This window comes from Lepus europaeus, chromosome 18 (genome assembly GCF_033115175.1).
Source record: "Lepus europaeus isolate LE1 chromosome 18, mLepTim1.pri, whole genome shotgun sequence".
NCBI lineage: Eukaryota > Metazoa > Chordata > Mammalia > Lagomorpha > Leporidae > Lepus > Lepus europaeus.
This window is the reverse complement of record NC_084844.1, coordinates 1,028,604-1,052,317: the sequence shown is the minus strand read 5'-3', so window position 1 is coordinate 1,052,317 and position 23,714 is coordinate 1,028,604. Positions and strand designations below refer to the sequence as shown.

The 23,714-nt window shown below is 68.7% G+C and overlaps 2 protein-coding genes across 2 annotated transcripts; both read right to left on the bottom strand.

The window, feature by feature from the left end:
- Positions 1 to 2,725: 2,725 nt before the first annotated feature.
- Positions 2,726 to 9,853, bottom strand: P4HB (prolyl 4-hydroxylase subunit beta). Its single transcript, XM_062215552.1, has 11 exons — positions 9,655 to 9,853; positions 8,979 to 9,185; positions 8,500 to 8,633; positions 8,253 to 8,390; positions 5,118 to 5,222; positions 4,910 to 5,035; positions 4,632 to 4,832; positions 4,432 to 4,552; positions 4,167 to 4,348; positions 3,986 to 4,072; positions 2,726 to 3,557 (listed from the first exon to the last, which is right to left on the bottom strand). The coding sequence occupies exons 1-11, from the start codon at positions 9,803 to 9,805 to the stop codon at positions 3,477 to 3,479; spliced, it is 1,533 nt and encodes a 510-aa protein (XP_062071536.1). The 5' UTR covers positions 9,806 to 9,853; the 3' UTR covers positions 2,726 to 3,476.
- A 2,698-nt stretch (positions 9,854 to 12,551) lies between these two features.
- ARHGDIA (Rho GDP dissociation inhibitor alpha) lies at positions 12,552 to 15,017 on the bottom strand. Its single transcript, XM_062216962.1, has 6 exons — positions 14,922 to 15,017; positions 14,260 to 14,473; positions 14,102 to 14,185; positions 13,900 to 13,976; positions 13,750 to 13,813; positions 12,552 to 13,566 (listed from the first exon to the last, which is right to left on the bottom strand). The coding sequence occupies exons 2-6, from the start codon at positions 14,447 to 14,449 to the stop codon at positions 13,367 to 13,369; spliced, it is 615 nt and encodes a 204-aa protein (XP_062072946.1). The 5' UTR covers positions 14,450 to 14,473; positions 14,922 to 15,017; the 3' UTR covers positions 12,552 to 13,366.
- Positions 15,018 to 23,714: the final 8,697 nt, after the last annotated feature.

The window sequence follows — 23,714 nt, the reverse complement described above, 5'->3', positions numbered from 1 at the left end:
CTCACAGGGAGGGGCACCCGCGTGGGGGGGTGCCCCTCTGTCCCTGGCCTCCCCGGGCACCGCAGTCTGCAGGATCCTGGGGGTTCTCCCCAGTGGGCTGCGGGAGCTCAGACCCAGGCCTGAGGGGGCAGGGCTGGCCCCTGAGCAGGTGGGGTTCCTGCTAAGCGTCCCCGGCCCCTGCCCGCATCCCCCCTTGTCCATGAGGACCCGGGTGTAGAGTTCAGGGTCGTGCCCACTGCAGCAGGACCTCAGCTGGCCCGTCCTGAGCCCGGCTAGGAAGGCAGGTGGCTGGGGGTCGGCGGCCTCGCCGCGGCGTGGGGGCGGGGCCGCCAGCAGGCTGGTTGGTCTCAAGCCAGCAGAATCCATGAGCGAGCGTGGCGACACCCGGCAAGAAACAGCCCTGACCCAGGGCCCTGCCTGCCCGCGTTCTCACCTGCATCACCGCCCAGGGCCTCCCCTCCCCTGCCCTGCCCTGCGGTGCCATCCCTGCCGCCAGGCGCCCGCTGTAGCCGCCCTGGGCCTGTGCCAGGCCCCGCTGGTGAGGGCCGGTCCGGTGTCCGGCATTTCCAGGGACTGGGAGGGAGGGGCCGGGCTCCCGGGGAGTCGGCTTGTTTACGCTCACGCTGCCCCTCCCCCCGAGGATCCAGAGCTTCCGGAAGAAGCGGTCCCGCAGGTGCGGCCCAGGCGGCCCGGCCGGCACAAGGGCCGCTGAGCGAGCTCAGGTTTCTGTGTGGATCAGGGAAGGCCCCTGAGCCCTCCGGGTCGGAGGTCGCTGTGACAGGGTCTGGGTTCCAAGCCGAGCTGTCGTGGGAAGCTGGCCAGAACACCAACCCGTGGCAGGTGGTGGGGCCGGTGCTGCCTGCACACAGCTTGGGGCAGACCCTGTGGGTCCAGGGCTGGGCCAGGCCACTGTCCAGAGCCAGGACCTCCCTCTGGGTCTCCCACGTGGGCAGCAGGAACCCAGTACTGGAGCCCAGCGGGAAGCTGAGCGGCTGGGGCCCCGCCAGGCACTCCCCATGGATGTGGGCATCCACTCGGCTCGGCCCGCCCTTGGACCCTGTGTGTAGCTCTGTCCCCGATTCTCCCAGGTGGGCCTGCTTGCTCGGCTCGGCTCCAAGTTTCTAGTTCTGGAGGGGGCACTGGTCACGGCCCCCGGTGCGGAACGCTCGCCACCCAGCTTCCCGAAGCCGGCGCAAACAGCGAGGGCGGGAGCTGGTACACATTGCAGGAGCCGGCGACCCAGCATGGCACACGGGCCGGCAGCTGCTTTGTAAGGTTCTAGGCCAGTGGCTCCACGCCCACTGCACAGAGAGAGGACAGGAGAGGGTGAGCCGGGGAAGCCGGGGCCGCCTAGCCCAGCCAGGAGGCCTGGCCGCCGCCCACAGCCCGGGCCCCAGGAATGGGGGAACGCTCGGCCGCTGTGTCTGCAAGGGGCAAGGTGCTGGTGACTCACCACCCTCCCCCGAGCGCGTGACGGCAGCTGTGCCTGGACCAGCCTGCTGTCCAGAGGGCCAGGTCCCCGCAGCTGGTCAGCAGGGTCATCCGCACTCCACCCCTTGTAGCTCCTTTTAGCTGTCTGGACGGGCCCTGTTCTCCAGCCGGCTGGTGTCCTCCTGGGCAGGCCCTGGTGCCCACCCCGGCCGGGCCGGTAGGGGAGGACCTTCCCTCTGCGAGGGCCATTTGGAGGTAACATTCCCGGGCCGCACACGCTTGTCCGTGTGGCAGGGACCTGCTATGGATGGACTGGGTTCTGCCTGCAGTCACCATGGCAGGGCCAGACCCAGGGATCTGTGGACAGGCGATCCCCACCCACGTCCAAGCTCATGTCACGGGGCCGCAGCAAACACCCTCCCACCTCTGCCCAGATGCGGGGAAGCTGGCCAGCGGTGTGGCCTGCAGGGCCCTCGTGGGCGGCAGGAGCAGCCCGGGGTGTGTGAGAGCAGTCGTGGAGAACCCCCCCACCCCGCCACGCATGCTGAGCGGAGACCCCGTGAGCCTGACCTCACTGCCCGGGACAAGGGCAGCAGCTCCGGCAGCCTGTGAGCACCACTGCCCACGGGGAGCCCACTCCAGCCTCAGACCCTGACCCTGGCCTCCACGCCCACCCTCTGGAGGACACGCGGTCCCCCGAGCTCCCAGGAGGCAGTGGTGTCCCGAGGAGACAGCCACCTTCTTGACGTCACCTCAGGCTGCTCTGGTCTGGCGACACAGGCGCAGCAGTCCAACCCCACCTGAGTGCCGTGGTGAGAGCGTGGCCCAGGAGTGGTGCACCACAGCGTGGGTGGCTCCTAGAGGTCCCCAAGGCCCCCACTGTGGCCAGGAAGAGTGCTGCACAGGTGCGCCTGGGAGGAGCGCACGTCCTCACCTCCCCCTGCTCTGCCTGCCCCTTCAGCCCCACCCCAACGTGGGCTGGGGGGGACACTGGTGCAGCAGGTTAAACCTCTGCCCGTGACACGGCATCCCACACGGACGTCGGTTCAAGTCCTGGCTGCCCCACTTCCCATCCAGCTCTCTGCCGTGGTCTGGGAAAGCTGTAGAAGATGGCCCAAGTCCTTGGGCTCCTGCACCCACGTGGGAGACCCGGAAGAAGCCCCTGGCTCCTGGCCTCCCCCGGGTGCAGCTCTGGCCGTTGGGGCCATCTGGGGAGTGAGCCAGTGGATGGAGGACTCTGTCTTCCCCTCTTTCTGTCTGTAACTCTGCAGCTGTAAATCAGACAGAGGCGGCGCCGAGTAGTAAAATTTCAACTTTATTTGGCCAATGTGTCAGATTCCAAGATTGTGGTGCAGGTGCCCGGAGAACCGTTGGCTTCCGGCTGGGCGCTGGCATCCCTGGCTGGGTCCCAGCCTGGGAATCGGGGGAATTGGGGTCCTGCTTCCGCCTTGCATAGGCCACACTGGGAGCGTCCAGCGGCCACAGAGCAATGCGCCGGCGACAGGAGGAGCCCTGGCTGGAGGAGGGAGGGGGCCGCCCAGGCCTGTCCTGGGCCCTGCAGCTGGCAGCCACGGTCCCCTCCTCCTCCGACAGCCTCCGTCTAACCAGGCCGTTCTGGTCCTGGCTCCCCGGCGCAGGTGGCAGGGACTGTGTCCAGCCTGGCTCCACCCCTGCCCGCACGGGGCCAGGCGCCTCCAGGGAGGCCCAGCTGCGGTGGGACAATGCCCCGACGTCCAAAAACGTCTCCAGATCCCACGGTGGAGTACTCGCCGTGACCCCGTGACCTCTCCAGTGTGAGATCCCGGACGTCGGAGCAGCCTCCGGAGGACACACGTGTACAAAAAAGTACATCACGGTTAAAAAGCTGCCTGCCGAGACGGGCCGGCCTGGAGACAAATTCCTTTCCAGAAACTGAAAAGCACAGCAGGCGGTGGCTCTGACGCGCAGGCGTCAGGTGCGCGGCTGCCCGGAGGGCGCCCCGGTGGCGGTGCTGCCCGTGCAGGCTCCGGGGCGTCGTGGTCAGGCCTGCCCGGCGGCTCGCGGCCTCACAGCTCGTCTCTCACGGCTTTCTGGTCGTCGTCTTCTTCCAGGTCCGGCTCCTCGGCTTCTTCTAGGTCCTCCAGACCCTGGGGTGAGGGAGACGGAGGTGGACTCCCCCGCCTCGGCCACAAGCCCAGGAACCCCAGCCTGGCCTGGAGCCGTCTGTCGGCCATGGCAGGGGCGAGGCGTCCTGGGCTCGGCACCAGAGACCAACAGGGCAGGTGGCGACACAAGCTCCTGCCACCATCCCCATCCACCCCCGGGGGGCGCCACAGCTCCCTCCCTGAATCCACGTCTACTTCCCCTCTGGGTGGCCCCCACGGACCACTTCCTCCCCAGCACAACCACCACGGCCCCCACCCCCACCCCCACCCGCGGCCATCTGAGTGCCTCCAGGCACCGTCGGGCAGGTCAGCAGGCAGGAGGGGCGTCGGGGAAGACCCTGGGCAACACCCCCTGCCGCAGTCCCCGGGACTCGGGGCCGCCCGAGGCCGCGCACGGCCTGGTCACTCACGTCGTCGTCTCCTGCTCCGTCTTGACCGCCACTTTCCAAGAACTTCTTAAAGCCGTCCAGCGTGCGCTCTCCGTTGTAGTCTATGACCTGCGGGAGAGGAGGGGCGACGCGTGGAGCCGGCTGTGGCCTTGGGGGAGGAGCCCCGCGCCGCCCACCCGCCCGCCTGCCCACGGGGCCGCACCGTCCTGCCGGGGCCGGCCGGGAAGAACTTGAGCGTGGGGAAGCTGTGCACTTTCACCGCCTCCACCTCGTTGGCCGTGGAGTCCATCTTGGCGATGACAATGTCCTGGTGGTCCTTGTACGTCTCGCCCAGCTTGTCCCAGACGGGAGCCAGCTGCTTGCAGTGGCCGCACCAGGGGGCGTCTGCGAGGGAAGCGCTCTGAGGGGCCGTCCGGCTGCAGGCGGCGGGGGCAGTGGGGGCGGGGCGGGGCCGGGGCGCCACTCACAGAACTCCACGAAGACGTTCTTCTTCTCGTCGAAGGCCACCTCCTCGAAGTTCTTCCCCACCAGCACCTTGACCGGCTGCCGGTCCCAGTCCTCGGGGAGCTCCTGGCTCATCAGGTGGGGCTGGGCAGAGAGAGCACGGTCAGCGCCGGCGGGCCAGCCTGGCCCAGGCCAGCCAGGGGCAGCCGCGCCCCGCCCACACCTTGATCTTGCCCTCCAGGAAGCGGCGGCAGAACTCGGCGATGCCCTCGGCCGTGAGCTCGTCCGACTCGGGCTTGTACTTGGTCATCTCCTCCTCCAGCGTGATGAGCCGCACGGCCGGGCACTCCTCCTTCTTCAGCCCGAAGAACTCGAGGATGCGCTGGTTGTCGGCGTGGTCGCTGTCGATGAAGATGAACAGGATCTGGGGAGAAGAGGCAGCGCCAGACCATGCGGCCGGGTTGGGAACGGGCCGCCCCCCCCCCCGGGGGCGCCGCCCACCTTGCCCTTGAAGCCCTCGGCCGCCTGCTTGAAGCCGCTCAGCAGGCCGTCGTGGTCGGCCGCGCTCTTGGGCAGGAACAGCAGGATGTGCGTCTTGATCTCACCTCCGAAGATTTTCGGGGCCGTCTGTCACACACGCGGGGGGGGGCTGAGCCGCGGAGCAGTGGCTGGGGCCTCCCGCACCCCCGCCCCGCCCCGCGCCCCGCACCTGCTCGGTGAACTCGATGACCAGGGGCAGCTGGTTGTGCTTGATGAAGTCCAGCAGCTTCTCCTTGGTGACCTCCCCCTCGAAGTTGTTCCGTCCCTCGTCAAACTGGACAAGACAGGGACAGCGCGGGGCCTGGGTCCAGTCCTGCCCCCGCCCCTCAGGGCCAGCAGGTGGCGCCACTGCCACCCCCGCCGGAGCCCCGCGCGTCTGGCCTGGCATTTGCAGAGGGAGCGGGTGGACAATCTCACCGTCCCCTCCTCTCTGTCTCTCAGGAGACTAACGCAAGGAGTCAGGGCTGAGCTTGGCTGCTCTGCTGTGGCCCCGGGCCCAGCCCTCCTGCTGCCTGAGGGACCCGGGGGGAGGCCCACTGGACGCAGCCACCCTTCGGGCTGTCAGTGCCCTTCCTCCCGCAGGGTCTGAGTGGCCGCACCGCTCCGCCAAAGCCTTTTCCCAACCACGCCCGCGCCCACGCACCTGCCGGATGCGGGATGGGGACAGGGGAGGCGGGGGAGGGGACCCAGCCGTCCTAGCACTGAGTTACAGCTGTCTGGAAGAACAGGTGTCTGCGAGAGCGTGTGCGGCGTGGCCCACCCACACGCGAGCTCCCAGGTCCCGCCAACCCTCTCCTGACTGCCCACTGCCCACCATGCCTGCTGTGGACAGCAGAGCCCCTGCGGGCCCGCCAGCCTCATGCCCCGGTCCAGAGAGGGAGCCGCCGGCCCGGGCGCCCGCTCCCAGGGACGTGCCCACGCCCTGCCCCAGGCCCGCCGCGGCTGCTCCTTCCGATGGCCCTGCCATGTGCCGAGGTGAGAAGCAGCTCCCGCCAGCAGGCCCGGCCGAGGGGCTGGGGCCTTGGACAGACACCACTGCACCTCTGGCCTCACAGGCCAGTCCTGGAGGCCATCGGGAAGACACCGCGGGCTGCTGGAGACGCCCGGGCCCCACACACCGCACCCCAGGGAGACCATGAAAGCCCCCGCAGAGAACAGCACGGTCAGCCCAGGCCCCTTGACCTGTGACCCCAGCCGGGACTCGGCTAGCTCCAGGGCTCCGGTCCCCGCTGGCCTTGCTGCCGCCCACAGCTCCCTGGGCAGACAGGAAGTGGCCCCAGGGCCCCAGGAGGAGGAACCAGCAGCGGCCGAGACCCAAGGCCCGGACGCCTGTCACATCCTGCGGCCGTCTGCCGAGCCCGCTGCGGCGGCCGCCCACAGCCCACGGCTCCGCCAGGCTTTGCCCAGGACGCCCGCGGCGACGTTTGACCTCCACAGATGCCTGAGCCTCCCTGCGTGGAAGAGGGGGGCTGCTCGCTAACGGGCACCGGACCCGGGGTCAGCTGTGCCAGCCCAGGTGGACGCCAGTGGAGCGGCCTCCCGACCAAAGCCACACAGCCACTGCGCAGCCGCGCTCCGGCCCTCCAACGACGGGGGCTGACCGTGCGGCCCAGCAGACCCGACGGGATCTGTCAATCTCAAGGGCGTCAGAGAAACCCCCTAGAGGGCCAGGCCATGGCACAGTGGGTAAAGCCGATGCCTACAGTGCCGGCATCCCATGTGGGTGCTGGTTCATGGAAGATGGCCCAAGTCCTTGGGCCCCTGCACCCAATGGGAGACCTGGAGGAAGCTCCTGGCTCCCGGCTTGGGGCTGGGTCAGCCCCGGCCACTACAGCCATTTGGGGAGTGAACCAGCAAATTGTTCTTTCTCTCCTCTTTCTGTAACTCTGCCTTTCGAATAAATCAAATAAATCTTTAAAAAGTAAAGAACTCCCCTGGGGCTGCCACTGTGGTGCAGTGGGTTAATGCCCTGGCCTGAGGCGCTGGCATCGCATATGGGCGCCGGTTTGAATCCCGACTGCTCCACTTCCGATCCAGCTCTCTGCTGTGGCCTGGGAAAGCAGTAGAAGATGGCCCAAGTCCTTGGGCCCCTGCACCCACATGGGAGACCCGGAAGAAGCTCCTGGGTCCTGGCTTTGGATTGGCACAGCTCTGGCCATTGTGGCCAATTGGGGAGCGAACCAGTGGGTGGAAGACCTCTCCCTCTCTCTCTCCTCTGTGTAACTCTAGCTTTCAAATATATAAATAATATTAAAAAAAAAAAAAAAAAGCTCTCCCCTGTAACCTGTGGGCCAGGACGTGATCCGGGCACCTGCACCTCGAGGCTCCGCCCACCTCCCCACCTCTGGGAGGACAGCTGAGACCAGGGCAGGGGAAGGAGGCCGGCCGGCTCCGCCCTCCGCCAGGAAGGCGTGCAGCTGCTCGCCCCCAGATCTCCCAGCACCGCCCGCGGGGCCCTGGGCCCGGACGGATGCACGCAGGCCAAGCTCAGGTGAGCCAGTCTGCCGGCACCCGCTGGCGACAAGGCAGGGCCTGGCGCACGGCTCCCCCTCCCTCCGCTCCATGGCTTCGATGCTCACAGCACAGACCCACTTCCAGGGACTGCCGCGTCCCCACAGTGCACATACTCGGCCCTGCCCCCTACCACCTGGCCACAGGACGGCCCTAGGTTCGGTCCTGCCCCTGCCTGGCCACGGGACGGCCCTAGGTCCCGGTCCTGCCCCCTCCTGGCCACGGGACGGCCCCAAGTCCCAGTGCTGCCCCCTCCTGGCCAAGGGACAGCCCTAGGTCCCGGTCCTGCCCCCTCCTGGCCACGGGACGGCCCCAGGTCCCAGTGCTGCCCCCTCCTGGCCAAGGGACAGCCCCAAGTCCCAGTGCTGCCCCTGCCTGGCCACGGGATGGCTCCAGGTCCCAGTCCTGCCCCCTCCTGGCCACGGGACAGCCCTAGGTCCCGGTCCTGCCCCTGCCTGGCCACGGGACGGCCCCAAGTCCCAGTGCTGCCCCCTCCTGGCCAAGGGACAGCCCTAGGTCCCGGTCCTGCCCCTGCCTGGCCACGGGACGGCCTTAGGTCCCAGTCCTGCCCCCGTCTGGCCGCAGGACGACCCCAGGTCCCGGGCTGGCTGCATCTCAGCCCGGGATCCTGGCGATGGGGAGGGGCTCAGACAGACTTGGCGCCTAACCCTCCCCCGGCGCGTGGCGGAGCCATGCCAGCGCTCCTGGAATGGGTCAGAGTGCAGGGGGCACGGCACGAGGGCGGAGCCGGCGACTCCCAGGACACGGCCCCGCGGTGCGCCCGGCCGCTCACCTTCTTGAAGAGCACGACGCCGTCCTGGCCCACCTGGTACCTGGAGAACACATCGCTGCTCGACGTGAGCCCGAACGGGATGTCGTCGATGGCCTCCGCGGCCAGCAGGAACTGCCTGGCCGCGTCCGACTCCACGTCCTGCAGGGGAGAGGGCGCGGGGCGGCCACGCATCAGGGACCCCGCCGGAGCCAGCCGCACACGGGCCACGGGGACCCTTCTCCAACCCCGACAAGAGCTCGGTGCCCACCTTGAAGAAGCCGATGACGGCCACCTCGCTGGACTCCACCAGCGACTCCGCGGCCGCGCCGTCGGCCAGGGTGGTGGCAGCCGGGCCCGTGCGCTTCTTCAGCCAGTTCACGATGTCGTCGGCCTCCCTGCCAGCTACACCCAGACACACACGGGCTGTGCTCAGGCGAGCGCCCAGCCCGGGCACAGCGGCATCGGGGCAGTTCGCTCTGGGCCACAGGCCCCCAGGCCCCCTCCTCCTCTACCCCAGGGCCCCTGCGCACAGGGGAAGCAGCCCAGCCCTCCGTCTGCCCGAGGGCCCCGCGCAGGACAGCAGGCCCTGGGTTCAGGAGCCGCCGCGGCGAAGGCGCTCCCCGTTCCAAAGGTGAACGCGATAGCAAGCAGGCTGGCGCCCATGGGCAGGGCTGCCCGCGGCTGACCACCACCCAGGGCCTCCGGCAGGGCTTCGCTGGCAGAGGACGCGGCCCTGGGCCCGCACACCTGTGTACTCCTTGGGGGACGTGGTGTCCCCGTTCTTGAAGAACTTGATCGTGGGGTAGCCGCGGACGCCGTACTGCTGGGCCAGCTCCGACTCCTCGGTGGCGTCCACCTTGGCCAGCCGGATGTCGGAGCCCTCTGCCTTCAGCTTCCCGGCCGCCTTGGCGTATTCAGGAGCCAGCGCCTTGCAGTGGCCGCACCACGGGGCGTCTGGAAGAGAAGCCGGCGCTGGGTGCCAGCCGCGCCTCCCTGCTCTCCCCCCACAGTGGCCGCGGTGACAGGCCAACCCCTGCCCCTTCTCTGCCCCTCCGAGCGCCGGGCCGGGGCGCAGCAGCCCAGGGCGCTCCGGGCCTCCCTTTAAGACCGCAGGAGAGACGCGAGCCCTCGGCGAGAAGCCGCCGAGCCGGACACCCGTGCACCTGTCAGCGAGGGCCGGGTGCCGCGCCCCCGACCAGGCTCGAGCCGCGGCAGGTGGAGGGCCGGCCAGGGCTCGGCGCAGGTGACTAAGCCGGGCCCGGCCTGCTTTTCCTGCCCTGGCCGGGGGCCCCGCCGTGCGCTCGTCCGGCACACGGGCACCGCCCCGGCCCCCGGCCGCGCGGCCACCCCGGGAGGCCGGGCTGCTCGCGGGGGCGCGCCGGAGGGGAGCGCTCGCCAGGCCGCGGCCCGGCCCGGCACTCACAGAACTCCACCAGCAGGTGCCGGTGGGCCGCCAGCGCCTCGGCGAAGTTGCTGCTCTTCAGCACCAGGACGTTGTCCTCCTCCTCGGGCGCCTCGGCGCCCACCCGGGCCGTCACGGCCAGGGCGAGGCACAGCACGGCGCGGCGCAGCATCTCGGCGGCGGGCGGGGCGCTTCGGTTGGCGCCGCCGGGACAGCCGAGGCGACGAGAGCGCGCGACGGCCCCGGCCTCGCCTTTATAAATCCGGGCCGCGGCCGCGCCCGCCCCCGCCCGCGCGCGCCCGCCCGCGCCCGCCCAGGCGCGCCCGCGCCGCCCAGGCCGGCCTCCGATTGGCGCGCAGGCCCCGGGGCCCGCCCTCGCCGTGCTTGGATTGGACGGCCGCACCAGGTCTGGCCCCGGACTCGGAAACGCTGCGGAGGCCGACCTCGCCCCCGCCCGCGATTGGCCGAGGAGCTCGCGCTCGCCCTGTTCCCCAGCCCCTCATTGGTTCCCGGAGGAGAACTTTCTCTCCCTCGACTTCTGACTGGTGGCCGTCTCGCACACCTTTCGCGGGCCTGGAATGGCTGCTGCTTTCGGCAGCCCGGGCTCGGCGGCTCCTGATTGGCCGAGAGGTGCGCGCACCCTGCGCGTCCCTTCGTCGAACGTGGCAGTGAGGCGGGGCCCCTGGCCGGGGGGCGGAGCCGCGCCTGCGCCCCCGAAACCCCTCGTGTTGCATTCTGACTGGACCGCGTACCTCTAACTGGCACCGCCCCCGGGGCCGCAGGCCGGAAGCTGGGTGACGCCACTTCCGGCGCGCGTGCCGCCCGTGCGGCGCCTGCCTGGGAGTCGCGGGTCGCGCGGCGGCGGGGCCGTGCGGGTGCGGGACGCGGTGCTGGCGTGGAGCACGCGGCCGAGCTTCTCGCACGCCGAGCCTCGGGGAGGCCCGCGCTCCTCTGTCCGCCCCTTGCGCGCGGTCACTTTTCTTTGGGCCGCAGCTCCCAGGAGCCGCGGGCGGGGGCTCTCCCCGGGACCCCAGTTCGCGGTGTAGACGCCTGAGTTTGTGGACACGTTGTGTGTGTGTGTTAAAGATCTACTGGGACGAGCGAGGGGGACAGACTGCAGCTGCTGGCCCGGCCCCCAGCGGCCGCCGTGGCCAGGCCTGCTGTCCCCCGTGGGGCCCGGGCGCCCTCTGCTGCCTCCCCCGGCGGCGGAGCAGGGTGCCGGCCGGGTACTTGGAGAGCGAGTTTCCCGTCTCCCCGACCAGGACCTCCGCCAGAGTGGAGCCGGGCCGGTTCCCGCTGGCTCGCACCTGCTGGCGACGCTCCCCCGCGGGCCCGGGCCGGGTGCGGGCTCCCCCGCCGCGCGGCCGGCTGCCGGTTGCTTCCGCTGTGCCGCCTGGCTCCAACGTCTTTCCGGCCACCGCGAACGGTTTTCGCAAACCGCAACCGGCAGCCTGGGGTGTCCTCGCCGGGGCCGAGCTCGCTTCCTTTGCGTGGCCTCGTGGTAGCCTGGCCCCAGCGCACAGGGCAAGGCGTGAGGGAGGGGTGCTCACGCTGGACACGGGACCAGGCGCCCAGAGCAGGCCGGGGTCCCGGCAGCCGCGGCCGAGCCTCAGGCTGGTTCTGGGCTGTGTGCCCTGCGGTCCGGTGGCCATGGCTGAGCGGAGCCACGGGAGCCGGGAGCCTGACCAGGACTAAGGCCTGTGTATCACACGCTGCACAGAGTCGGTTCTTGGGGAGCTGGAGGGGAGGCCCAGAAACCCCCCCAGGCCTGGGAGGTGGGGCAGGTGCTGCTGGGGGGAAGCGTGCGTGGGCCCAGGGATCTTGCAGGGCTGCACCTCGGGGGTGGGTGCCCACGCGGTGGACAGAAGCGTCTGGGCCACGGGATCTCCAGGACGTCAGCCCGGGAGTCTCACGCTGAGAAGGCACCCGTGGAATCCTGGCTGAGCGCCAGTCCCTCGCCCGCCCTCTGCGAGAGGCGACAGGGGCAGCTCCTGGCACCCGGGGGTGTGGGGCAGTGGTGAGCGAGGGCCGTAGTGCAGGACGATGCTGGGTGTGCGGATCCTCGGGGGTTTCAGCCCCTTACCTAACGCCCACGGTGGACACTTGGCAGCCGTGGGAGGGCGGTGGGCAGGGGCCTGGGCACGCCTGGCTGAGGGGAAGCAGGAGGCTCAGGTTCGACTTGGGACCTGAGAGACACGTCACCCACTCGGCAGGTGCCACCCTGGTGTCCTGTGGCAGGGAGGAGCGGAGCAAAGTCCTGGCCGTTGGCAGTGTGCCTGGACGACCGGGTGAATGCTAGAGCTGGGGGAGCGGTGGAGCCCCGGAGCCCCCACTGTCTTCCAGGAAGCCAGCTGGGCCGCGGGCAGCGCCTGGGGCCCTGTGGGTGGGGCGGGGTGCTCAGCAGCAGCCTGCTAGGGCCTTGGCCCCCACAGCACAGGGCCTGAGCCTGTGTTGCTGCCGTTGGATAGCTCCTCATGGCCCCAGGGGACAAGCTGGGATGGCCGGGGTCTTGTGGAAGCCACCCCAGCACAGGTGTGGTCAAAGTGGAGGCCCCGGCCACGCCAGCCCTGCAGGCACAGCAGCTGGGCCAGGGTAACCTCAGGCCCCCAGACAGCGGCGATCTCACAGCGGCGTCAGGGCAGGGTTTCTGGAACTGGGTCTCTTCAGGTACCTGGGCCACTGCCCGCCCTCCCACCTGGGCAGGAACCCTCTCCCCCGCCCACTTCCTCCTTGGGCCCCTGTAGGCCCCTGGCTGTGGCCTCCCCTGCCTGCACCCCAGCCCCGGGTCTATCTCCTGGGCTGACAGGGCCAGAGGCTGGACCCCGTGCAGACTTCTGCCCCAAGCATCCCCATGGTTTCCCGCACCGTGGTCAACGCTGCCCAGGGACACCCCCACCCCAAGGATGGACGAGCAGACGTGGGTCCTCGGGGCAGTTTATTTCCCAGTTGGGGGAGGAGAAGCGGGGGCTCCTGTGGCTGTGGAGGCCGAGCCCGGCAGACGCCACACAGAGACTGGGGGGAGGCACGGGGACGGCCCCCAGCGGTGTGCACTTGGTCCCAGGTTCGTCCTGCAGGGTCCGGGAGGGCCCAGGACGGCACGAACAGAGGCAATAAATACTGCGGTCCGGAGAGCAGGAAGGCTCGGCCGCGCTGTCTGCCGGGGGCTCTGCGGGGAAGGGGTCAGTGCTGGCTGCTGGGACAGGGCAGGCAGAGGTGTGGGACGCCTGCCCCCCACGGGACAGGAAGTGCCTGGCGTTTGGCAACGTGGCTCGCCCCAGCGGCCGGGGGACAGGGGTCGGCTGGCCAGGCCCGGGGGCTGGGGGGCAGGGAGGTGGCACTGGCGCCCCTCCCCTGTCGCAGGGGCGGTGGGCGGGGCAGACACGGGGAGTGAATGGCAGCTCCCGGGACGCATTCCACACGTTAAGGCATCATGGTTAGACGGTACTGAGCGACAGATGAACTGGCCGGGAAATGGACGGGGCTGCCTCACGCACCCCAGCTCCCGCGCGGGCCGCCCCGCTCCCTCCTAAGGGCCAGGGCCGCGGGCGTGGCAGGGGGAGGGGACCTGGGGGGACACAGCGGGCAGGGGAGACTCGGGCCGGGGCCTCCCGCCCGGCAGCACAGGCAGAAGCAGCAACGGCAGACCACCGCGGGCGGGGGCCTGTGGGCGCAGGAGGGCCGAGGGGGGAGGGCCGCGGGGGGGGCCCTGTCAGCACTTCGGTGGGGGGGGGGCTCAGTCCTTCCACTCCTTCTTGATGGTGAGGTTCCACTCCCAGGACAGGTGGTCCGTCTTGTCGTCGTCCGTGAAGCGGGACCTGATGTTGTAGCTGCCGCGCGCCAGCATGCCCTTGGGCGCCTCCTCCATGGGCGTCAGGAACTCGTACTCCTCGGCCCGCGGCCCGTAGCTGCCCACCATGTAGTCGGTCTTGTCGACTGCGGGGCGCGGGGCGCCGTCAGGGGCGCGGGGCGTGGCCTCGGCGCCCCGCCCTCCCCGGGGGCGTGGCCACACGCGTCCCTCCCCTTTCCCACGGGGCGTGGCCGCTCCTGCTCCCTCCCAGGCCCGCCCCCTCTCGCCCCGGAGGGCGTGGCCACGCGCGCTGCCCCACCCGCACTCACTCTTGACGCCTTTCCTGTAGGTGTGCTGGATGTACTTCATGCCGGACACGATCTCTCGGTTCACCTGCGGGCACCAGGGCGGGGTCAGCGCGGTCAGCGCGGTCAGCGCGGTCAGCGGCCCCGCGCCCCCGCGCCGCGGCCCGGCCTTACCCGGAAGGAGATCTTTATCCGGTACTCCACGCCCTCCTTCAGCACGAACGACTGCTTCTTGAAGCTCTCCAGGTCTCCTGTCCGGGGAGCACACGAGCGCACTTCCGCCAGGGCCCGCCAGGGGGCAGCCCCGCACCGCCGCCTCCAGCGGAAGCCACAGGGCGGCAGCCAGCCCCACCCAGGGCCGCGGGCCCGCACTCACCGGTCAGGTCCAGCTCCAGGGGGCCCGGGGCCGTGCTGCACACCAGGGTCAGGCGGGTCACGACGACGTTCGGCACGCTGGGGTCTGGGGAGAGCCGCCGGTGAGACCCCCGCCCGCCGCGGCCGGCGCGCAGGCGCCCCGCGGCCACTCGCACTCACCCGCGGCCACGGCCACGCGGCCCAGCAGCGCCTCCTTGTACTTGCGCAGGCTCTCGTCGTCCTTGTCCAGCTCCTGGATCTCCTGGATGCTCTTCTGCGCCGGCGGCTTGTAGTTGACCGAGTGCTCGTCGTCCTCGTTCTCCGCCGCGATCTGCGCCAGCTGCTCGGCCGTGGGCTCCTGCTCAGCCATGCTCGCCGCTCGCCGCCTGGACACCTGCGGGCGCGCAGGGCTGTGGCCGCCGGCAGCCGCTCCGGGCTGCGCGGGGCGCTGACCTCCCGCACCACGGCCCGCCCGAGTCCCGGAGGGGCTGCGGCGCCCCCGGCCGCCCACCGGGCCGCTCCGGGCGGGGCGCGGCGCACGGACCGGCAGCGCGGGCCGGGGCGGGGCCCGCAATCCGGGCGGCGGGCGGGGCGGCGCCGGGTGCCGGGCCGGCGGCGCCGGGAGGGGGCTTCGCGCCCGGCCCCCTGCACGCGGCCGCCGCCCCGCCCGGGCCCGCCCCGCGCCGGCCGCCGCCGCAGCCCCCGCCCCGCCGAGACCCGCCGCGGGCGCAGGGCGGGGCGGGCGGACAAAGGCGGCTCCTCCCCCGCCCCCGCGGCCGCCGCCGGCGCGCCCGGCCCGCTGCCCACCCGCGCGGCCCCGCGGCCCCGCAGGGGCCACTCACCGGAGGGCTCGACCGCGTAGCTCTCGCGCTCCCTCCCGCAGCAGATGACGAACGTCGTCCGCCGCCCCGCCCGTCCGCCCGTCCGCCCGCCTGTCACTTCCGGGGTCAACGCGACTTCCGCTCTCGCCGGGCGGGCCGGCGGCGCTGCGCATGCGCGGCGGGAGCGCTGCGGCCAGGGTGCGCGTGCGCCGCGGGCGCCATCTTGCGGGCCGGGCCTCGTGGGCGCGTCCCGCCGGGCGGCGTGGTCCTCGAGGCGGGCGCCTGCGGGGCCGGGGCTCCGCGCTCGGCAAGGCGCACCTCGGCGGGGACACAGCTGCCCATGCGGCGGCGGAGCGCGAGGGGGTCGTGAGGACCCCCGGGGTGGACTAGAGGGGCCTGCAGCTTTTTCTTTCTTTAATCTTTGTTTGAAAGGCCGAGTTACAGAGAGGTCAGGTCTCCCCCCGCCGGTTCACTCCCCAGATGCACGGTCCAGGCCCGGTACTTGCGCGTCCCCGGCTGCCTCCCAGCGTGGGAGACACGAGGGCCTTAGCCCGCCCCCGCCGACAGTTCCCGAGGAAAAGCCCCGCTGTGCCCCGGCTGGGGCTGGGGCTGCAGTGACCCCCGGGTGGACCCCGCTGTGCCCCGGCTGGGGCTGGGGCTGGGGCTGCAGTGACCCCCGGGTGGACCCCGCTGTGCCCCGGCTGGGGCTGCAGTGATCCCCGGGTGCGGCCCCGCTGCGCACCGGCTGGGGCTGGGGCTGCAGTGACCCCCGGGTGGACCCCGCTGTGCCCCGGCTGGGGCTGGGGCTGCAGTGACCCCCGGGTGGACCCCGCTGTGCCCCGGCTGGGGCTGCAGTGACCCCCCAGGTGGGCCCGGTGTGCACCGGCTGGGGCTGCAGTGTCCCCCGGGTGGGCCCGGCTGTGCACGGGCTGGGGCTGCAGTGACCCCCCGGGTGCGGCCCGGCTGTGCCCCGGCTGGGGCTGGGCTGCAGTGACCCCCGGGTGGGCCCGGCTGTGCACGGGCTGGGGCTGCAGTGACCCCCCGGGTGCGGCCCGGCTGTGCCCCGGCTGGGGCTGGGCTGCAGTGACCCCCGGGTGGGCCCGGCTGCGCACCGGCTGGGGCTGCAGTGACCCCCGGGTGGGCCCGGCTGTGCACGGGCTGGGGCTGGGCTGCAGTGACCCCCGGGTGGGCCCGGCTGTGCCCCGGCTGGGGCTGCAGTGACCCCCGGGTGGGCCCGGCTGTGCCCCGGCTGGGGCTGGGCTGCAGTGACCCCCCGGGTGCGGCCCGGCTGTGCCCCGGCTGGGGCTGGGCTGCAGTGACCCCCGGGTGGGCCCGGCTGCGCACCGGCTGGGGCTGCAGTGTCCCCCGGGTGCGGCCCGGCTGTGCCCCGGCTGGGGCTGGGCTGCAGTGACCCCCGGGTGGGCCCGGCTGTGCCCCGGCTGGGGCTGCAGTGACCCCCGGGTGGGCCCGGCTGTGCACAGGCTGGGCTGCAGTGACCCCCGGGTGCGGCCCCGCTGTGCACGGGCTGGGGCTGCAGTGACCCCCGGGTGGACCCCGCTGTGCCCCGGCTGGGGCTGGGGCTGCAGTGACCCCCCAGGTGGGCCCGGTGTGCACCGGCTGGGGCTGCAGTGACCCCCGGGTGGGCCCGGCTGTGCACAGGCTGGGCTGCAGTGACCCCCGGGTGCGGCCCCGCTGTGCACGGGCTGGGGCTGGGCTGCAGTGACCCCCAGGTGGGCCCGGCTGTGCCCCGGCTGGGGCTGGGCTGGCAGTGACCCCCGGGTGCGGCCCGGTGCCCGCGGCCCCCGTCTGCTGCTCCTCACCAGGATCCAGTTCAGGGCAGCGCTGACTGGCACCGTGGCTTCAGCACCACTCGGGACCGGGTCCAGTTCTGGCTCCTCCAGCCCAAGTCCTGGGTGGAGTTCCCGGCTCCCGGCTCCAGGCCCAGCGCCAGCTGCTGGGGAGATGGAGGCGCTCCTGCCCCCCGCGGACGGGCTGGGGTTCCCTCAGCTCTGCCATCCCTGCAAGGTTGGGCTCCATGGATGTGAGCGACGGCCGAGGAGCCGCTGACCGGTCCCTGGAGCAGCCCGGCAGGGCCGCAGGACGTGGGATGAAGGCCTCCCTGAGTGGGCTTGAGCATCTCCGGCCCCCGCCCCAGGCTGCACTGCCCCCCCCAGGCCGGGCACTGCCTCCTCTGCTCTCCCCCCCCCCGGGGGGGGGCGGTTCTGGCTCTGGCAGGGATGTGGGCTGGTTCGAGTCCCGGCTGCTCCTCTTCCGATCCAGCTCTGCTGTGGCCTGGGAAAGCAGTGGAAGATGGCCCAGGTCCTTGGGCCCCTGCACCCGCGTGGGAGACCTGGAAGCTCCTGGCTCCTGGCTTCGGATCAGCGCACTCTGGCCATTGTGGCCAAGTGGGTGAACCAGTGGGTGGAAGACCTCTCTCTCTGCCTGTCCTCTACCTCCGATTTTCAAATTAATAAATTTTTTAAAAAACACCTTGATAAATGGATCGATCATGGTTCAAATAAAAACATTTCGTGCAACAGGGCCTGCTGTAAATACGTTGTTGCGAGGCCGAGAGCGGCTCTGTGTGCGGACTCTCAAAGCTCAGGAAAGCCGGAGGTGAAGCCGGGTCAGACACTCAACCCAGGTCTCCGCGTGGGTGGGGTGCGGGGACCCAGCGGCTCTGTCATTACCACTGCCATCCGGGGTCAGAAGCCAGAGCCGGGCTGGAGCCCAGAGACTCTGGTACGGGGCAAGAGGCCTTGGGCCAGAGGCTCGCCCAGACGGATTTGTTCTGAAAGGCGCTCACGGAGGGTTCACAACAGTTTTCCGGAAACTTCCGTCTTGGGTGCCGAGTCGCGCGTGTCCCCGGATCTGTGGCCTGGCCACGGGGCTGGGACGCCCTTGTGGCCTGTGGTACTAACGCTGCATTTGCCTCCCCGGTCACAGGTGGTCCCTGGGCGCCCCAGGGTTTCCTAACCCACCGTCAGGACGGGCACACCCTTGTCAACAGCGCTCCTGTCTTGCTTCTGACGAGAGGTTCGCCCTGAGAGGCAGAGGGCGAGCGCCCACAATGCCCCGGTGGGAGCCAGGAGTGGAGTCCGCCTGCTCAAGCCGTCGCCACCGCACCCGCTGGGCCGGACCAGGAACTCTGCTGTGGCCGTGGCCTCAAGCGACCTGAGCCGCTAGGCCAACGCCTGCCCCGTTTTTGCCCGTGCGTTGGAAGTGGAGCCAGGACTCAGGGGACTCGTGGGGGCCTCAGCACAGGTGCAGCTCAGCTGCTGCACCACCGTGGCCCCTCCCATCTTTCGATTTGTCTGAAAGGTGGGCGGGGCGGGGAGAACCTTCCCCAAATGGCTGCGACAGACAGCGCTGGGACAGGCCGGAGCCGATCCTGTGACTCTGTAATCCAGGACTCATGGGCCGGGGTCCCAGTACCGCAGCCCCCACCGCTGCCTCCTGGGTGCCCGTCGGCAGGAGCCGCGGTCCGAGGCAGAGTGCAGGGCGCCGAACGCCGGTCCCCCAAGGGCAAACCTCACCGCCGCACCAAACGCCCACACCAGCCACGCCATCCCCAGAAGAGACAAGTGCACGGCTGACTGCCGTCTGCTGCCCTCAGGGGTCAGCGCCGCGCAGGGCTTGGCTCCGCTGAGTCCTGACGTCCGCCTGCCCAGTTCCCGGCTGCGAAGCTCCTCCAGGGAAAGGAACCAGGGCTCCCTGGAGAAGCCGACAGCGGGCTGGGGCAGGGGACACAAGGACGTTCCGGAGGACGCAAAGGCACGGGAGGGACAGCAGGTGCCGACCCAAACTCACGGCCAGAGTCAAAGGACGCTGAGCAGAGAGAGAACACACATCAGCCTGGAACTCGGAACGGCCCTGAAGCCACACTCACGGGGACACCCGCGGGAAGGGGTGCCCCTCCCAGGACACACCCGCGGGAAGGGGCGCTCCTCCCAGGAACAGCAGTTAACTTCAGAACAGCGGAGACCCCCACCGGCAGCATGCAGGAGCCACCCGTGGGTGCCAGACTTACAGGGTCAGCTGAAGAGAAACACAAGGACCTCAGGGAGACACAGTCCTGCCTCTGTGGAGAACCCCCGCCAGCAGTCACCAGAGCCAGGCGAGCAAGGCCGTGGCACCACCAGCAGACACGGGCGGCAGCACCTGTTTGCTTCACTGAGCAGGGAATATCCCAGCTGCGGGGTCCAAATCACAAACGGGACCCTCGGGGTGGGTGCTGTGGCCGCCTACGACACTGGCATCCGGGCTGCTCCACTTCTGATCCAGCTCCCTACTGATGCGTCTGGGTAGAGGTGGTAGATGGCCCAACCCGCACTGTGGCATGATGGGTAAAGCCGCCGCCTGCAGTGCCAGCATCCCATATGGGCACCGGTTCTAGTCCCAGCTGTTCTACTTCCGATCGAACTCTCTGTTGTGGCCTGGGAAGGCAGTGGAGGATGGCCCAAGTGCTTGGGCCCCTGCACTCGCATGGGAGACCTGGAAGAAGCTCCTGGCTCCTGGCTTCAGATCGGCACAGCTCTGGCCATTGCATCCATTTGGGGGTGAACCAGCAGAGGGAAGATTTCGCTCCCTTTCAATAAATAAATCTTTAAAAAAAATTAAAAGAATTGGCCCAAGTACTTGGTTCCTCACCACCCACATGAGACCCGGATGAAGCTCCTGACACCTGGCTTCAGCCTGGCCCAGTGTTGGCTGTTGGGGCCATCTGGGGAGTGACCCAGGGGATGGAAGACCCCTCTCTCTTTTTCTAACTCTTTCAAAATACATAAATAAATCTTTAAGCCTGGATCGGATTTCTGGTTGCAAGTGGAAGACGATAAAGCTGCTAAATGGGGGGCATGGACCAGGCAAAGACCACACAGGCCACGGGGACAGCGGGCAGGCACAGTCAGGGCTGCTGGGAGCTGGCCAGCGCTCACGGCACACCCACCGGGCAGCCAGAAGGGGCAGGGCCAGCGCCGGAGCCTGGGGTGAGCGCCAGCTGCACAGGGCTGCTCGTGCTCACGCCTGCAAACCTGAGACCTGCGAGCAGCTGTGTGCTTCAGGACGTCCAGGCGGGCGCCACAGCACTGCCGGGGAACTAATTTCCAGGACTTCAGACAATTATTGTAGTAAAATTCAGCAGGAAAACACCTGCTGTGCACAGCCCCACTCCAGCGGCAATCCACGCCTCCTGGAAAGCGCACCGAATCCCCCGGAGGAGTCTTACCTGGAAACTCTAGTCAATCTAGACACAAATACAAGACAGACACAGAAAGACCGAAGATTACAAACAAACAAACTGCCAGGGAAGAGCCCAGGGAGGCCCTCCCAGGACAGCTGAACTGAGCAGCTTGCCGGAGGGGCTGTGGGGACGGCTCGGGACCCTGGAAGATCTGTGGCTAACTCTGCAGCAAGTTTTGTTTTGTTTTGTTTTTTCAAGATTTTGAAAGATAGGCCAGCGCCATGGCTTAACAGGATAATCCTCTGCCTTGCGGTGCCGGCACCCCGGGTTCTAGTCCCGGTTGGGGCGCCGGATTCTATCCTGGTTGCCCCTCTTCCAGGCCAGCTCTCTGCTATGGCCTGGGAAGGCAGTGGAGGATGGCCCAAGTCTTTGGGCCCTGCACCGCATGGGAGACCAGGAGAAGCACCTGGCTCCTGGCTTCGGATCAGCGTGATGCGCCGGCCAAGGCAGCCATTGGAGGGTGAACCAATGGCAAAAAGGAAGACCTTTCTCTCTGTCTCTCTCTCTCTCTCTCACTATCCACTCTGCCTGTCAAAAAAATAAAAAAAATAATAATAAAAGGCCGGCGCCATGGCTCACTAGGCTAATCCTCCGCCTTGCGGCACCGGCACACCAGGTTCTAGTCCCGGTCGGGGCACCGATCCTGTCCCAGTTGCCCCTCTTCCAGGCCAGCTCTCTGCTGTGGCCAGGGAGTGCAGTGGAGGATGGCCCAAGTCCTTGGGCCCTGCACCCCATGGGAGACCAGGATAAGCACCTGGCTCCTGCCATCGGATCAGCGTGGTGCGCCAGCCTCAGTGCACCTACCGCGGCGGCCATTGGAAGACCTTTCTGTCTGTCTCTCTGTCACTGTCCACTCTATCAAAAAAATAAATAAAATAATAATAATAATAATAATAAAAAGATTTTGAAAGACAGAGTTACAGAGAGAGGTAGAGTCAGTCAGAGAGAGAGAGAGAGAGAGAGAGAGAGAGAGGTCTTCCATCCGCTGGTTCACTCCCCAGATGGCTGCAAAGGTCGGAGCTGCGACGATCCGAAGCCAGGAGCCTCTTCCCGGTCTCCCACGGGGGTGCAGGGGCCCAAGGACTTGGGCCATCTTCCACTGCGTTCCCAGGCCACAGCAGAGCTGGACAGGAAGAGCAGCTGGGACTCGAATCAGTGCCCCTATGGGATGCCTGCAGGCCAGGGCCTCAACCCACTGCACCACAGCACCACCCCCTGTGGCGGATAAACGCAGGGTGAGCACCTCACCTGCATCCCACATCTGAACACCTGGGTCTGCCCCAGCTCTGGCTCTGGCTCCAGCTCCAGGCCTGGGCAGCAGCAGGTGATGGTGGCAATTACTGGTCCTGCCTCGGACCAAGTTCTGGGCGCCCGGCTCAGCCTGAGCCATCACAGGCACCTGGGGAGTGAGCCAGTGACAGAAGTTCTGCCTCTCATGTAACAACATCAGGTTCGAGTCCCGGCTGCTCCAGTTCCGATCCAGCTTCCTGCTGTGGCCTGGGAAACCAGCAGAAGATGGCCCAAGTGCTTGGCCCCTGCACCCACATGGGGGACCCGGAAGCTCCTGGATCCTGGCTTTGGGGGCCATTTGGAGTGAACCAGCAGATGGAAGATCTGTCTCTCCCTCTGACTCCTAACCCTAACCCTAACTCTGCCCTTCAAATAATGAAATCTTGAAAAAAGAAGGAAGGTTGGCCAGCGCCACGGCTCACTAGGCTAATCCTCAGCCTGCGGCACTGGCACCCTGGATTCTGTCCCGGCTGCTCCTCTTCCAGGCCAGCTCTCTGCTGTGGCCCGCGAAGGCAGTGGAGGATGGCCCAAGTGCTTGGGCCCTGCACCCCATGGGAGACCAGGAGAAGCACCTGGCTCCTGGCTTTGGATCGGCGCAGTGTGCTGGCTGTGGTAGCCATTTCGGGGGTGAACCAATGGAAAGAAGACCTTTCTCTCTGTCTCTCTCTCTCTCTCATTGTCTCTGTTTAAAAAGAAAAAAAGAAGGAAGGCGCAGAGCTGGCACAGGTCCTGACTGTGGGGCTGGCCCCTCTCTAGACCTTGGGTTCCCTCTCCCTCCGGTGGGAGGCAGGAAACGTGGCAGGAAGACGGCCCACATGAGGCTGTTAGACGTCCACCTCCGGCAGGACCGAGATGTGTAACTGCAATGCCGAGGCCAAACCCGAGGCCGTTGCTGGGCGCCTGGGCCACAAGGACCGCGCCCGTGCATCCGGTTCACCTTGAGAGCTTCAGTGATCACTCACACAGCAAATGATCTGGGTTTAAAAAATGTAAAAAACACAACAAAGCCAAAACTGCTTTCTTTCTGATAAATGTAAATTTCTAACAGAACAACATTTCTTAAAAAATAAAAAAAAGTTAAACAGAGTCACTCTGGCCCGGAGAACCAGACATCACACAAGAATGCTCACGGCAGACGGCCCCGCGCCCCGGCACGCGGCACTGAACAGCAGGAAGGCAGGACACGCCGCCACACGCACGGGCCCTGGCACATGTGTCCCATGATCCCACTCAACGTGCTGTGTCCAGCACAGGCGACCCCCAGACACACCGTGCAGACGGGTGCTGGCTAGAGGCTGGGGGCGGGGAGTGACTGCCCAGGTTTCTTTTGGGGTGGTGATGGAATATTCTGGGGTGAGTTCACAGTGCACACACTAACAAAACAAAGTCAACCACGAGGTCTCCGTGTGCAAGGAGTCCCCCGGCCGCCTGCAGTCTGGCCTACGTCCACCAGCGGCTGCTTACTTCAGAGCCTAGCTCAGGGTCCAGACCCGAGTGTGTGCTCCCCTGCCCCCCAGCAGAGCCGAGACCTAGGCCCTGCCCCCCCCAGAGCCAGACCTAGGCCCTGCCCCCCCCAGCGGAGCCGAGACCTAGGCCCTGCCCCCCCCAGCGGAGCCGAGACCTAGGCCCTGCACCCCCCGGCAGAGCCGAGACCTAGGTTCTGTGGCCCCCCACCCCGCGGAGCCGAGACCTAGGCCCCCCCCCCCAAGCGGAGCCGAGACCTAGGCCCCGCCCCCCCTGCGGAGCCGAGACCTAGGCCCTGCCCCCCCCAGCGGAGCCGAGACCTAGGTTCTGTGGCCCCCCCACCCCGTGGAGCCGAGACCTAGGCCCTGCCCCCCCCCAGCGGAGCCGAGACCTAGGCCCTGCCCCCCCCCAGCGGAGCCGAGACCTAGGCCCTGCACCCCCAAGCGGAGCCGAGAGCTAGGTTCTGTGGCCCCCCACCCCGCGGAGCCGAGACCTAGGCCCTGCACCCCCCAGAGCCAGACCTAGGCCCTGCACCCCCAGAGCCAGACCTAGGCCCTGCACCCCCCGGCAGAGCCGAGACCTAGGTTCTGTGGCCCCCCCCACCCCGTGGAGCTGAGACCTAGGTTCTGTGGCCCCCCACTCTGCGGAGCCGAGACCTAGGCCCTCTGTGCTCCCTGCACCTGCGGCCTACCTCCCAGAGCGCCCTCTGCAGGCAGAGCTCACTTTGTGCCCAGGGCAGGCACTCACACTGGGCCTCACTCCAGCATCCGGGCGTTCCCCGCCCTCCTCACTGCTGACCTGACCACACCGCCGCGGCT

What these genes read in the sequence shown, in the direction of transcription:
- ARHGDIA (XM_062216962.1), bottom strand. Translation starts at nt 14,449, where the DNA reads ATGGCTGAGCAGGAGCCCACGGCCGAGCAGCTGGCGCAGATCGCGGCG. An exon ending in CCTGGAGCTGGACCTGACCG is followed by an intron (nt 13,977 to 14,101) that starts GTGAGTGCGGGC and finishes CTCCCCGGACAG; the next exon opens with GAGACCTGGAGAGCTTCAAG. An exon ending in GGATAAAGATCTCCTTCCGG is followed by an intron (nt 13,814 to 13,899) that starts GTAAGGCCGGGC and finishes TGGTGCCCGCAG; the next exon opens with GTGAACCGAGAGATCGTGTC.
- P4HB (XM_062215552.1), bottom strand. Translation starts at nt 9,805, where the DNA reads ATGCTGCGCCGCGCCGTGCTGTGCCTCGCCCTGGCCGTGACGGCCCGG. An exon ending in CCGTCATCGGCTTCTTCAAG is followed by an intron (nt 8,391 to 8,499) that starts GTGGGCACCGAG and finishes TCTCCCCTGCAG; the next exon opens with GACGTGGAGTCGGACGCGGC. An exon ending in TCCTGGAGGGCAAGATCAAG is followed by an intron (nt 4,553 to 4,631) that starts GTGTGGGCGGGG and finishes CTCTCTGCCCAG; the next exon opens with CCCCACCTGATGAGCCAGGA.